Here is a 14,113-nt window from a genome sequence, read left to right as displayed (position 1 = left end):
TCTATCTCAAGAAAAGCAAAACCAACCAACTCGGATCCGCCACTCTCATCTATTATTTCAAACTCTGTTCCTACGTAAGCCCTTTCGAGCCTCTATCCCATTACGCACATTTTCGCACCGCCGCCGGAGCTTCGCCTACTGTCCCTCTGTTCGCAAACGAGATGGGCCGTATCATGATACCCTCCTAAACAATTCTCTGGATCAGGGGCCGCATCCTCCGCCGCTCGCTAAGGCATACCCGAGTATCTCATCAAGCAACTCGGCCGTCGATCCTCCGAGGCTTACCATGCATACATTAAAACTAACCCCGGTATCCTCAAGCAGGCACTTTCTCTCCTCAGCTGAATTGGCCCAATAATCTTTTGTTTTTGTTTTTTCTGCACTGGTGACTGGGGGTCCCGCTTGGTTCTTTTGGGGGGTCCTATCCTCCCCGTCCGACGGCCGGGAGGTTGGCCCTCAGCCAAGCGGGTTACGCCAAATCTCCACATCACAATAAACGATTCTAATTTCTCCCAAGCTTTCGGCTGCTGTCATTCCTCGTGAAGTATAATTGACACCCAGCAAGTCTCTTTACAGAAAGGTAAGACCCTTTGGTGGCCTCTAGTGGTAGTTCAGCTGCAATTGCAATCCCCACTTAGGCCTTGAGTTAAGATGTGAAACATATTGCTACTCCTATTTTGCGCTTCTTGATCAATTTGGAGAGCAGTGTTTGCCTTTAAATTGCACAGCAGCAGTTTTGTAACATTGCTTTTATTTGCTTGATGGCAAAGTAAACATTTTTCCATGCCAAAAGAAGCTTGTACTTTTTATTTGGTAACTTTTTGAAGGATATATATATATACACTGTAGTAACTGTATGTTAAAATAAACTCCATATTACATTGTGTCATAAAGCCTGTATCTGCAATTTAATGTAGACTGTCCCCTTGTTCTGCTTCAGAGTAACAATATAAATGTAAAAGAACAGCTTTAGATTTACTTTTTGGGAAATTTGCAACAAATGAAGTTGTTACAAGATAACATTGAAGCTCTTTTATATCAGTGCCTATAAATGCAATATTCCCAAATTAAAATGAATTAAAAAAAAAAACATTGCCATATCTGTACTGGCTCCTTTAAACTGTTCTACAGAAAACTGTAAGCAAACGAAACTGTGAAGAAGCTCAGGATTACTAAAGAACTTGTTGTGACTGGCTTCACGTCTGCTCAGTCCTATTAACTGATTTATTTTGACCACTGCTGCCTCACTGCCCCTTTGTGTACTGTATCAGACATGTTGTCCTTACACTTTGTTTGGGGTCCATTGTTAATGCTGTTGCCTGGGGCCTTGATTTCCATTTGGAATATTCAGATTCGTTAAAGAAATATATTTCTGTTAAGCACAGCAACTGTCTGTGATAGTGCTGGACCACAACTTGTTTCTGCAGAAACAGCCCAGAACAGTTACAGTAGCAGTGTTTTGCAATAGATAAATGGAACTGTCGGAATGGTACAGAAGTATTTGCTGGCTTCATTCGTGAGCAAATAACTTTTTTTTGTTGCCTTTTGCCATTTACATGTTGTCATCTCTTCTGTGTACTTACCAATGTCCTACTTCCCAGCTGCTGCAAACTGCTGCTTTAATTTAAATTTAAAGTGAGAGAAAAAAAAAAGAACAGATGCCAATGTTATATGTGAAATAACTGAGGTAATTTCCAGAAAGTGTTCAACCACTTTTCCACAAAACTGAACTTTCTCTTTTCATGATTACCTTGTGAGGAAACTCACTAAATAATGATGGCATCTGTGCAGATTCACATAGTTTGTTAAAATACAGGTATACAAGAATACAAATAATGTACAGTATTCTTAACAAATCTAAAACTACACTATAAGATGTATCATATATTATGGTGATATATTACTGTATATAGGGTGTCACACTTGTGCAGCGGTTAGTACAGATGCTTTGCAATAACTGAAAGGGCTTTGGGTTCGATTCCAGACCTGGGGTGCTATCTGTGTGGTTTGTATTGTATGTTCTCCCTGCATTTGTGTGGGTTTCTCCCAGGTGGGCTTAACAGTAAGACACACTGTTAGGTTAACTGGCTTCTGAGAAAACGGATCCTGGTGTGATGTCTGTGTCTGTGTGCGCTTTGGGATGGACTGGCATCCTGTCCAGGGTGTATCTTGCCTGGTGCCTCTAGCAGTAGGTTTGATTCCTGGCTGGGCAATGCTGTGTTCTAGTGACGCAGTGGTTAGGGTTTATGGATTGATAACGAGGCGGTTGTAGGTTCACATCTCGGGTGAGACACTAGTTGCACACTTGAGGGAAGCACAAATTTCCCTAGTAAATCACCATGCTCTATGAATGTGTGCAAATTTAAGTTGCTTTGGATAAAGTGTCAGTAAAATACAATAGTTGTAATTCAAACGTATTCTGCTTTTGGCTAACAATATATTTATTCTGTAATGTTTTGTTTTTCCAACAAAATATAATAGGAAACAATTGTGAGCTTGCAGTTAAATGAAACACTGCAGAGCACATGGCTTTTAATGAACACAGAAAACATTAGTCAATTGCTTTACAGTGTAGTCAATGATGCACTTTCTTACAGCCTAAATGTTGTAGACCTATAGACGCAACAACTTTCCATGGTAGGTTAACTCCAATTTTATTGATTTATTATCCTCAAATGACATGCAAATGTTTGCCCTGAAATAAAAACGAAATTGCTTCCATCTTGGTCCAAGTATTTTCATACATCAACATGTTTCACGTACTGTATGTAAGATGTGATTCAAATTATGCACCACAATGAAGAGAAGAGAGCTGCACCAGTGTGATGACCATAAACGAATAAGATCGGAATTCCATGCTGAAAAGAAAGACAATATTGTGGGAATGACTGTGTGAGGGAGGGCACGGCCCCGCAGTCCTGGCAGAAAGTATTCTGTTAATGACAGTGAATGGACAGGAAGATGGCAGGCTGCCTATTTCAGAGAGCAGTGAGGATCCGAGATCTGTCCAAGTCCACTGTTCTCCATTCCCCCTTGATTACACCGGTCATTCCGTCTGCATCCCCTCAGAGAGGTTCACACACCGAAGCCCGAATTCCCTTTAATCACGCCAGGGTTCACCCACTTCCCTGGCACTCAACACTCAATTAATCTCTGTACAATCTGGCCATCCATTTACCGACTGCTGCCTTCCATACTTCCCCTGGAATGCGTCGCTCCGACTTCTGTCTCTTCAGCACCCTGTGCTCTCACATCTCCACTGTCTCTCTTCAGGAGTGGGGAGGAGTCCACAGCACTTTCCGAAAGAGTGTTACCCCAGCATCTTGGTTAAAAATCAGCCTGGGCCTTGCACAAGGTGTCTTTCCTGAAGTTCACCTGAACTTGGGATTCAACTGGTGGAGCAACTGCTCCGTTCTCAGGACTCTGTCTTGATCCTGGAGTAGCTACACCAACTGGTCTGTGTTCAAACTGGGCCCTTAAACATCAGTGCTGGTTGCTGTCAGTCTCCACGCATGGCATTTAGGCTTTTTTCTGTATTCAGGCTTTGGTTGCAAAAATACCCCAGTACAATGCTTCTCCATCCCAAGTGACCCCTAACTAAAGCTACATCTTCTGGATTTTGCTCCAGCAACCCAAGTTCTTAGTCACAGTCCAATTTATTTTTATTTTTCTATCTGAGGCCTTTTTTAAATGTGCTTTTCCCTCTTAAAAAGCTGAAAGAGATTTCTAAATCGGTGAACCCTGTGCTAATTAGTAACTTTGAGAGCTCCCTCATTCATACTGTATGTTTCACTTGTTAAGAGCTGTTTAGTCAGAAATAAGGGAGCTGCAGTATGCCTTAATTAGCAAGTTGAGAAGTGACTGCATACAATTGTGTGCTGACATTTTTGAAATAACACACTTCATCCAGAGTATTTTTGAAACCAAGGAAATAGGTCTAAAAGCAAGGAGGTCAGATTGAGACCAAGAACCTGACTGGGACTGAGAGTCACACAATCTCAACTTAACGACCTGCTATAGCCACTCAGTAAGAGTAACCAGGAGCTGGCAGAGTCAGCACTGAACTGCACCTGAAAGCAGGCAAATGAATTTCAGCATGCTGCTCAATGCTGTCTCCTACCACCTAAACTGTACAGTACATCTCCGGATATCTTCACCATTCCATTGTTTCTTCTGAATTCACTGCATGGTAATCATTAGCCAGCTCAGCAGTAGTTTTTAAAGCAATCGTGTGTTCTACTATTCCTTGCTGATCGAGCATGAGTTACCGTACAGCTCCAAGTCAAAATTTGTCCACCAAACTTTTCTTTGACAGGACAACACACATCTCATACAGCATTTAAAAAAATGCATTTTTTAAGAAAGGAATGTTTACTGTAATTGCTTTAAGTGTCACCCATTGATGGAAGATTTATTTACAGAGGAAACAGAATCTAATCACAGGCCTTTCAGAAGCTTAAACAAGTAGGGTTTTAAAATATTTACTGTAAATCACACTGAAGGAAAATGAGCTCACATAGCACCTATATTTCCTGCATGCAAATACAAATTAAGAAAATAAATTATTTACTTCTAACAAGCCAATGCTCTGCTTCAGGTGATGGGATTTCTACTGTATATCAAATTACTGCATAATGAACTGATAAAACATTTTCAAACTTTTGAAACTCAAACTTTTCATCCAATGCATTTTTTTAGCTGCCTGTTCAATTGTACTAGAAATGGTTACAAAACTCACAATACAACATATATAAACAATGACAGACATTATGCTACTGTATGTACAGTACACATTCAGTTATAAAACCTGTTAAGAAACATTTATTTTGAAACAGCAGCTGTTACTTTCTTGTGTGTCTGTCCCCCAGAACTCCCAGGTTGCATATTCAGACTGAACAGACTGCACACAACTGCAGTCATCATACTGCAACCTCAGTACATTTACAACGTATAAAACATAGCTTTCCATCTGTGTATTGCTTTTTAGAATGAATGCTTTTACAAAAATCACATTCTAACAACATTTCTGAACATCTACAGGAAAGTACTCCCCTGTGTGTGCACCACTTTCATCACAAGGGGTTTCCTGCTTTGTATCAATGTTCTCCACAAACCCTTATCATAAAAAAAAATTGATATAGTTTTTTTTCTGCGATGTTTATTGTTACGTCTGCTCATAAATGTCTGACACTGAAAGCACACATCAGAAGCTGGCTTCAAGTAATTACAGTTACAGCAGTACAGTAAAATTAAATGATGAAACGGTTCCCTCAAAACAGGTTCTTCTCTCTGCAGTTTTCTAACAAAGCTTGTATCAATGCTTTTTTCAGTATCTTTGAACTATATACCTTCGCTTTGTTAAGTTTTGTACACTACTACTCAGTATACAAATGGTATATTTCTGGCTTAACATTTCATTTTTTGTGTTTCTTTAAAAAAAAAAGAGTACAATAATGTCCTTTGCTTTGAATAGGTGGTCTCCAGGCAGTGTAATTTATAGGATTTACATTCCTGTAGTACCACTTCTTCTTTTAGAATGATAAAAAGCAAAAACTGCATTTAGAAAAAAAGCCTTATTTATCAACCATTTGTCACAAATGAGACATTAAAGTAATTAAGACTCTTACTCTAATTAGATTTAAGAAACTGATTTCTGTCCTGCCCTACTCATCTTATGTACTTCAAAAACAGGGGCCATACCTTTGGTTCAAAACTAAAATGTTCACAGTTGTATCAATCCTGCAGAGATCCTGAGCCATTCTAGGAAACTTTCACTTTAACACATTCTAAGAGCACAGCCAGTCCAGACAAGATGGCAGCCTTGTTTGGACCACATTCCCCAGAATCCTCTGGGGGACTGAGCTGCTGCTCTCAGTCACATGGCCAGTTGCTGGAAGACAATTGGTCAGGTGACAGTTTAAAAAGCAGGGCTTTCTGTGTCAGTCAGCTGGAGTCATACAGTATCTGTCTTCTAAAAATAAGGAAATAATGACAAAAAAATTAAGAAGTTAATACAGTAAGTGCTACAACAAATAAAACCTTTTAAAAACATTTTACAGTTTCAACGACCTTGTCAAGAACAAATCACAAGTAAACATAAAAATATAAGTCTCTCAATAAAAAATGAAAGAAATTCCTTGGGGCACTAGCTTTTTCTATGTACAAAGCAGGAATGCCTAGAAACATCATGTAACTAAAAAGAATTTAACCAATATAAACCTAAAATGTTTCTCACTATAGTACTAACTGTTTATTTGCATTTCAGATGATTCATAAATAAGTATCATTTTGGTTGTGATGCAATGTGTACAACAATGACTAGAGTCTCCACTCATTACTCTTATGGACATCCTGAAGAGGTGCAGTTTGACATACAATATTTACATCTCAGGATTCACAGATAAAGAGGCAGGATGGACTACAGCTGAACAGAAATAAAATAAACATCCCCTTCACACTTTTGCAGCACAATTGACAATTTCTTTTTCTGAAATGTCGATGTTTGGGATTCTAACTGTGATTCTAGCTTTTTGGTGCTTCATGCAAGTCTAATAAAAAACTGTCCAGTTACTTCAGCAATAAGGATCTCCAGACATGAAAAATGAAACATAATTCACATCACACAGTGCAGACGGCAAAAATATCGGGATGATGAAGAATGCATACTGCCTCAAAACAGAAACCGTGCATGATTGATATAGCAAATGTCTAAATCAGTCAGTTAATGTTTGTGAATCACACAGGTGACAAAGGAAAAGATTTAAACATTTCATGTCTCAAATTCCTTGACTGGTATGTGCAAAGTGTAGAGTCAATTTTTCAGCTGTAATGTGTGGTAACTGCACTATTCCCGACAGCACACAGAGAGGCAATACATGCATTATGTGAAACTCTCTGGTTGACATGGAGATCATGGTCATCCAATGAGAGTCATGATAAGCACATTGAGATGACCAGTGAGTATGTTTTTATTTGGAACGTCCCTACAAGCTGTTTGCAAATCGCCTCAGATGAAACACTATAGGTGCAATAAAGCCAAACCAGCATCGATGACAGCGTCACAATGCTGTCACATGGCAGATGGCTCATGCTCCTCACCTCTGGAAGAATGTCTAAAGTCCGACGTCAGTTGCTGCACCTTAGTTGAGCTTCAAAACCAGAGAATCTACCCACAAACTCGGCATCAAAGCTGAGTGACTGATTTGCATTTACGTCCGTTATGAGACGTGGGGGCACTGTATAAGGAATGCTTAATCTGTCCAGGGGAGGTGCATTTAAAACTGAGAACAGGAGTTACTTCTTGACCGCTAAGGGCTGTGGGGGTCTGGAACAAGCTGCCCAGTCATGTTGTTAAAGCTGATTTCCTGGCTTCTTTCAAGAAATGGCTGGATGGGATGTACTGATGGATCTGGGACTACTGATGGGATCCTCGGATTCATTTCTAACTACCCAACAGGCCAGGAGGGCCGAAAGCCCTGCTCTCGTTTCTAACTTTTCTTATGCTCTGATCAGATGTTAGTTGTACTGCTGTGCATCTTACACCTCAGTGACACACCATGTCTACAGACATTTCGACCGTACCGTATGCCCAGTTTCTGTTTTGAGGCAGGTCGTATTCCAGTGTGTCGCTGATGACGAAGGCTATTCAGATTGCCCTGCCCCGATCCAGGACAAGTCTGAATGTAGGAAAGGTGCGATTTGAGATCTGGGTCCCAGACGTGGCTTGACTTACACCGCTCAGTCAATAACTGGTCAGAGAAAGGTGTGCATGACTGCTGAGGCAGCACTGACCCACCACCGCCCAGTGGCACCGAGACAATTCTCTGGCCCTGCTGGGGGTTTCTGGGCATGCCTAGCAGATGATGTGCAGCCTTGACTCTAACCTTTCCACATTAATGGTAACGTTCTGTCCATAGTAAAAACTTCATGCGTAAGTAACAAAGTAGCCTCAAGCAACTTTTGTCTGATTGAATTTGTACGTAACCAGATATCGGGGGACTCGGGCAGTGGGCAGTTTTGCTTCTCGGTACGTCTACAGTATATAATTATTTTCACTTTATAAAATGTAATCGGTTATGTCTGAAGTTAAGCATTAGGCCAACATTATCATGAAAAGTGCATGAAATACAATTAATAAAAAAGCAGATTATTGCCAGGTGATGCAAATCTGGACAGAGTCATGAAAGGTTCACAGACAATTTCAAACCCACAAATGAGATCAGAAGTGCATTTCCAAAGCAATGCCAGGGGCCAACGTCCACCCACTGGATCCCTGCAGTCCAGACAGCTTTGCATTAACATCAGTTAGTCAACCTTTACACTGACATACTGGCATAAAAATGGGTTATTCCTTGCACTCCTGCTCAGTCACCAGTCTAGTTTTAATGCTGCTTCTGTGTGTTGCAGTTCTGGAGAGTCAAAGTTACTCAGCACTGCCCTCTGCTGGCCCACCACTGGTCTTGCCTGTTTTCTTAGCTTCCCTCTGCAGCAGCTCCTGCTCTTTCTTCCACAGCTTCTCCCTGTGTTTCTCCAGCTTCTCCCTGGTCTTGAGCGCCTTGTCCACGACTGCCCTCAGGTCTTTCAGTTTCTTTTTAATGAGTGCTCGGTCTTGGGAAGAAACAACACCCAGGGACTAAAACCACAGCAAATAAAAACAACCAATTAAATCTACACATTAACCACTGCTACTCAAGTACAGCGTCTGATTTATTCTGTCTCTGACCCCTTATTCTACATTCTCATAATAAACCACTTCGGAAATCATTAATATCTTTTTTGTTACATAATGCAGCAGCCAAATCCGTGACCCGTGAGACACTGAAATTCTCTAACTCTTTTGATGTGATGTGTTTTATCCACAGGTGATAATCTCTGCATGACGATGCAGGGTGTGCTTCTTTACAAAGACACATTTTCTTCCAGCTTTTCGTTTGAGAGCAGTGTTACTGCTTTGTAGCCTGATCATGTCGGATCCCGGAAGCTAAGCAAGGCCGGGTCAGTATGGGAGACCTCCAAGGAAAGCCACAGTCATGCTGTAAGTGGAGCTTGCTGAACAGTAGGTGGCGCTGCTCCCTCTGGACCATAATTTAGAAACAAATTTCCCGCTGTCACAAGCAGGGACACTTTCAAGTAGAAATTACTAACCTACAGTATTCTGTAATCAATATTCCTGACTATGTGGTCATTAAAGATCCTATAACACTGCTCTTAAGAGTAGGGGTACTAATCCAGGTGTCCAGGCTAAATTCCACTTTGCGTTCCACCTTAATGCAATTGGAAAAGTAATGACTCACTTCTCCACTAATTACTGCTACTGTATGTAATTAGACTGCTGAAGCTCATTGGCTTCACTTCAGTGCTATGTGTGCAATGTCTTGGTAAGCTTTGGGATGCAAAGTGCAACAGACGTGCAAGGAAATTAATTACCATCATCATTTACTACCATCCCCTGGAAGTCTCTTCAAAGGGGAGCAACACCTGTGTGGGCTCTGCACTTGTAGGGTGATATCTGTCAACTGTGCACATTTGTTCCCTAAATGCCTTTCTTAGCTCTCTAATTCACATTGTATCTAAAAACCCGAAGAAGCACTGTAAGTCTTGGCTCTCTAATTCATCCTGTGAACCCACTTAAACTTAGATAGATAGATACTTTATTGATCCCGTGAGGGAAATTGCAGAATTTCTAGTTCTTATCTTATTTTTCAAGACCATTCACTTCTGAAATAGCCATTTCAAATCTGAAGAACTGGGCAATTTTTGTAAAAAAAGTGGAAAAATGAGACCAGCACGTCTCAAGTTCTGATATTCCAAAATGCCTGTCTGAAAAGAACCCCTTTACCTTCAGCTTTCTCCCATCCAGCTGCAGGAGCTGCTCTCCATTGATGCCTTTGGCAGTGAACTCTGGGACATACTGTTCTAGGTTTAAGCTCATGAGCCAGTGAGAGACCTGCTGGCAGCTCCACTCAAGAACAGCTCGGTTCTGCCACTGCTGGTGTTTTGGAGAATGGCTGTCGTCTAGTATCTATAAATACAGGAATGCTGCAGCTGCATAAAAAGCTGGATTTCAAATGACAATTTCAAAGCACATATCAAAAGTACTTCAAAGGCTGTTCTATTGCAATGAAACTGAAGCGTCCATTCAAAAACAATTGTGTTTTCCTCTCTAAAATGGCCTCCATTGTAACAGTTCAGACGGTCACATGTGAAAAAGCCTTTGATGCTGCTTGGAAGAAAGGGAAAAGACTCCCCATATTAAACAGAAGAACAAGGATTTTTGTAAGTTTGAATAATTTGCCATGCCTGCTAAGGAGAAATGGGTTAGATATAAAATAAGACATATTCCTGTTACACTCAATACTACTGTCCCTCACCTCATCATCTATCATCTCCAGACTCTGAGATTGGCAGCACAAAAGAATCAGAAATTGTTAGTGAAAACAGAGAATATACATCCATTATTTTAAAAACAAGGAACAATCTACAGAGAACAGGACACACTCTGATAACATCATTATAAGCAAGTAGATTATGAAACTAAAATATAACTGATTGTGAAGAGAATATGAAGGCCACGCTGGCAAAATCAGATTGATGTTTTTTCCATTCAGACTGCTTTTGAAAATACAGGGTTTCACAGCAAAGATTTGTGTGTATCTTTTCAGATCTTCCAACGTACAATAACATTGAGGAGATGCTTGCATAAAGACCTAGTGTAGGGGGGAAATTCTGTTAGAAACATTTTCTAATCTGATCAAAAATAAACGTTTTGTGAAGTGTGTTAGCCATTCCTAAAAAAACAATGAATTTCTCTTCTCTAAATCCATGAACCACACATTCTGTACAGAATATAATATACAGCATAATAATATATTACAGAGTATACTGCTTTGAAAGGTACATGCACAATGAGATACTGATTAGATACAGCAGTGTGAGTTGGAGATAAAAGCTATGACACCTAACACTTCTGATGTGCTGATTTGATCCTTTACTCTTACCTCATCTGATGACAAAGCCAAGGAATGTGAGCACCCTGTTATTTTAGGTTCTGCCACCAAGCCACTGAAATCTGCAGAGCTCGTACTGCTAGCACTTACGTCATTGTTTAAGCCAACATTCTGAAATAAGAAACATGATGTCAGCTTTAAAGCAATACATTACTTACTTTGCTTTAAGTAAAAATAATTTAAGAAATTGAAGACATAGCAGGAGTAATCACAGGCAAAGAAAGCTTTTTTTGGGGGGTGTTGTTGTTATTCAGTGTATTATTGGAAAGTGAATTTCCGCAGAGATTTTCCGGCAAATTGTTTAGGCAAACGGCAAAATCAGAAATTCTTTTAGATTTTTCAAATTAGCCTTATATAGTACTAGTAACAATACAGCATGGTCAACAGAACTGAAGCTCCAGGTTTCTGTGACCCTGACCAGGAATATGCAGCTTCCTGCTAATGGATGGATAGTGTTTATGCAAATAGGCTCAAGGTTTCACATATTTTACCTCCAAGACATGGTTTTTCATCCACTACTAAAAAGACTACCATATGAGTGTACAGACAGTGTACTGTATCTGTCTGCTCTAATGATTTTTGTGAAAAAGAAATACTGTGTCCTCATCAACTGACAGGTCATGCACTGGCAGGCTGCATGTACAGTATTATACATCTGCCTGATATTGTATATAAAAAAACACATCTAAGGAGTTACAACACTTTAACAGTGTTCTTAATAGTAGTGAGATAGTTAAAAAGAATCCAAATAAAAAAAAGATTTAATTTTAGTTTGACTTTGACTGTCAACTGCCATGCACTTGTTCTGAGAAAAACTGCATACCGTATTATATTTACACTTACTTGAGGTAAATATACACTTAAGGAGACCTTGAAACATTTCAGCACATTCAGAATGGCTACAGAGTACCCAGAGCATTGTATCAATATTTAATAAATTGTGCAACATGTACAATTTAGGAAACTGAAGTGAATACTGTCCTTCACTTTTGTTACTGCTTTTTTCAGAGTTAGTAATGTGGTGTAAATGGTGTTTGAGATGGTTCTTACCTTAGCCTTGTGTTTTTCGGGGCTGTTCTCAGAGGAAGGCTCGGTGGAGCTGGTGGGAGAAGGCAGGTAACTGGTCAGAGCAGAGGCCCCCAGCTTCCTCTCGGAGAACAAGGGGGGAGGCAGACAGGGAGCCACAGAGCGGGGGGGGTCTGGGGGGCAAGGCTCCCACTCAGCTATTCTCCTCTGTCTGTTTAAAAGCTCTGCACCACGTTTGTAAGTTGCAAGCAACCATATTCTCCCGATCAGGGTTCAGGCAATTTATTCCGTCCCGATTTGGATCTTATAGTTTGTTCCATTACGCATCAACAGATACGTAACAATGTTTGTCATGAGATAATCCCTGTAGCAGCCATGTTTATGCGAAGGTTTTTGAAGGCAGATTATTTTTGCTATTATTTTTGCAATCCGAATCACTAACAATAAGGTTCATCCGCAAACCTTATTGCAAACGCAACTGCACTTGCGAATCCACCAGCTGTGAACTTAAATGCTAGCATTCTTCAATGGTCAAGATCATAAGTCATCATGTTATCCACTTATTTATAGGCACCAGCTGCACCAGTGAAAACAAGAGTGTCCAGTAAACTGCTATCACTTGGCAGTTTCTCAGGTGAAGGGGCGGCTAGCAGTTACAACACAGCTCAACACAACAATGTTGAAAGCAAAACATTTATTTCGGTCTGTAATGTATAACAGTCTCACGTTTATTTCCAATAAAAATAAAAACAAACGTATAATATTATTATGTATAATATATATATACATATGTATAATGTATAATTATTAAAGCCAAAGACTATTCACTGCTTCTGTACTTTAAAGGTAGTTTTCAATTTTGTGAATGATGCAATGACTAAATTTAATTTAATTTAATTTTATGCAATGACTAAAAATACAGAAAGTATGTACGTTCCTGGGTTCCAGGCTGGAAAATCCTTTTGCTTTTAAACAAAAAGCAAAATATTGTTTCTATACAGTATCTGTGCATTGGGAGAGCCTTTGAGTCCCCACCGCTGTTGTCCCTTGACTGGGGTACTTCACTCCATAACATAACATCACTGTATTAGCCCTACACAATTTCTTGCATTAGGAATTTGTCTTTTCGCAGACCCCAGCTTGCTCTCCACGGGACACAGACAATTGCTCCAGTCCACCCATTTTGGGGGGCTAATCCCTTGGATGGATTGATGTCCCATTTTGGGAAGGACTCGGATATTCTCTAGCCCGATGAGCTGCTGTGGCTCTGGTCTGGAATTTAAACCCACTCCCCAAGCAAATTAGATTATTTTTACAAGAATATATTTGATACATTTCATTTATACCTAACAATTAACTATTCAATCTGGCTCAGTGCCACAGCACCACACACAGTACTTGCATTGACTGGAATTGGCAGGCCATCAGCATTTTCTACAATGTAAGTCCAGGCAACTTACATTACAGTATCGTCTGCTGCTGTACTAGAGAACAGACAAAGCTCTCAACCGTTATAAAAGTAACAAGCTAGCAGCATCTAGGATCTGTGGGTCTTATGCCCATCTAAACCTACAGTAGTAGCCCTGTTTGGAAAGTCACAATCAAAATTACAAGGGATACAGTCACTTTGTGAACTAGTGAACTCCAGGCTACAGTATGTAGAGCATATCCCACATTATAAGCACAGGCCTCTAGCAGCTGGGCTACTGGGAAAAAAGCAAAATGCATTGTATGAAGTTCATTGTTCTTTACCTGTTTCCAGATGAGAGCCTACTACTATCTTTGTCCTTCTTCTCTTTGCCAGAGCTGTGCCTCGCGGGTGATCTGCAGAAGCACATACAGTACTGTATCATCATCGGTTATCAAAACCCCACCAATACCAACCAGTGAAATACCATTCAGGCTCTCCATTAAGTGACTAGCTCACTGCATCACCCATTCTCTCACCCAAGGTCTATGAGCTTCCTTTTTGTTTTCCCTAGTGGTCCGACTGAGGGGCTGGATATCAGTGGAGACAGAGAACCTGCAAATTAACGTACAAAGAAGTAATAATTATAACTTTTACCAATTACTGTACATGA

At 40.2% G+C, this 14,113-nt stretch overlaps 1 protein-coding gene across 5 annotated transcripts in view; it reads right to left on the bottom strand.

Moving 5' to 3' along the window:
- Window positions 1-2,638: 2,638 nt before the first annotated feature.
- The window catches only part of ppp1r9a (protein phosphatase 1, regulatory subunit 9A), a 62,528-nt gene continuing 51,053 nt past the window's right edge, over window positions 2,639-14,113 (bottom strand). For 2 of the 5 annotated variants that reach the window (XM_088929526.1, XM_088929524.1), the window contains 6 exons: window positions 13,980-14,055; window positions 13,785-13,856; window positions 12,057-12,105; window positions 10,998-11,117; window positions 9,839-10,021; window positions 2,639-8,632 (listed from right to left, as the gene is read on the bottom strand). In XM_088929526.1, coding sequence (XP_088785652.1) covers window positions 8,423-8,632; window positions 9,839-10,021; window positions 10,998-11,117; window positions 12,057-12,105; window positions 13,785-13,856; window positions 13,980-14,055 — 710 coding nt within the window. In that variant the 3' untranslated portion in view covers window positions 2,639-8,422. Of the gene's footprint in view, window positions 8,633-9,838; window positions 10,022-10,370; window positions 10,395-10,997; window positions 11,118-12,056; window positions 12,106-13,784; window positions 13,857-13,979; window positions 14,056-14,113 lie in introns of all 5 variants that reach the window. The other 3 variants (XM_088929525.1, XM_088929527.1, XM_088929528.1) reach the window with 3 other exon arrangements.

This window comes from Atractosteus spatula, chromosome 12, assembly GCF_055471065.1.
Source record: "Atractosteus spatula isolate fAtrSpa1 chromosome 12, fAtrSpa1.hap1, whole genome shotgun sequence".
Lineage (NCBI taxonomy): Eukaryota > Metazoa > Chordata > Actinopteri > Semionotiformes > Lepisosteidae > Atractosteus > Atractosteus spatula.
Note: the sequence above shows the minus strand (reverse complement) of the source record. Positions and strands in the feature narration are given on the sequence as shown.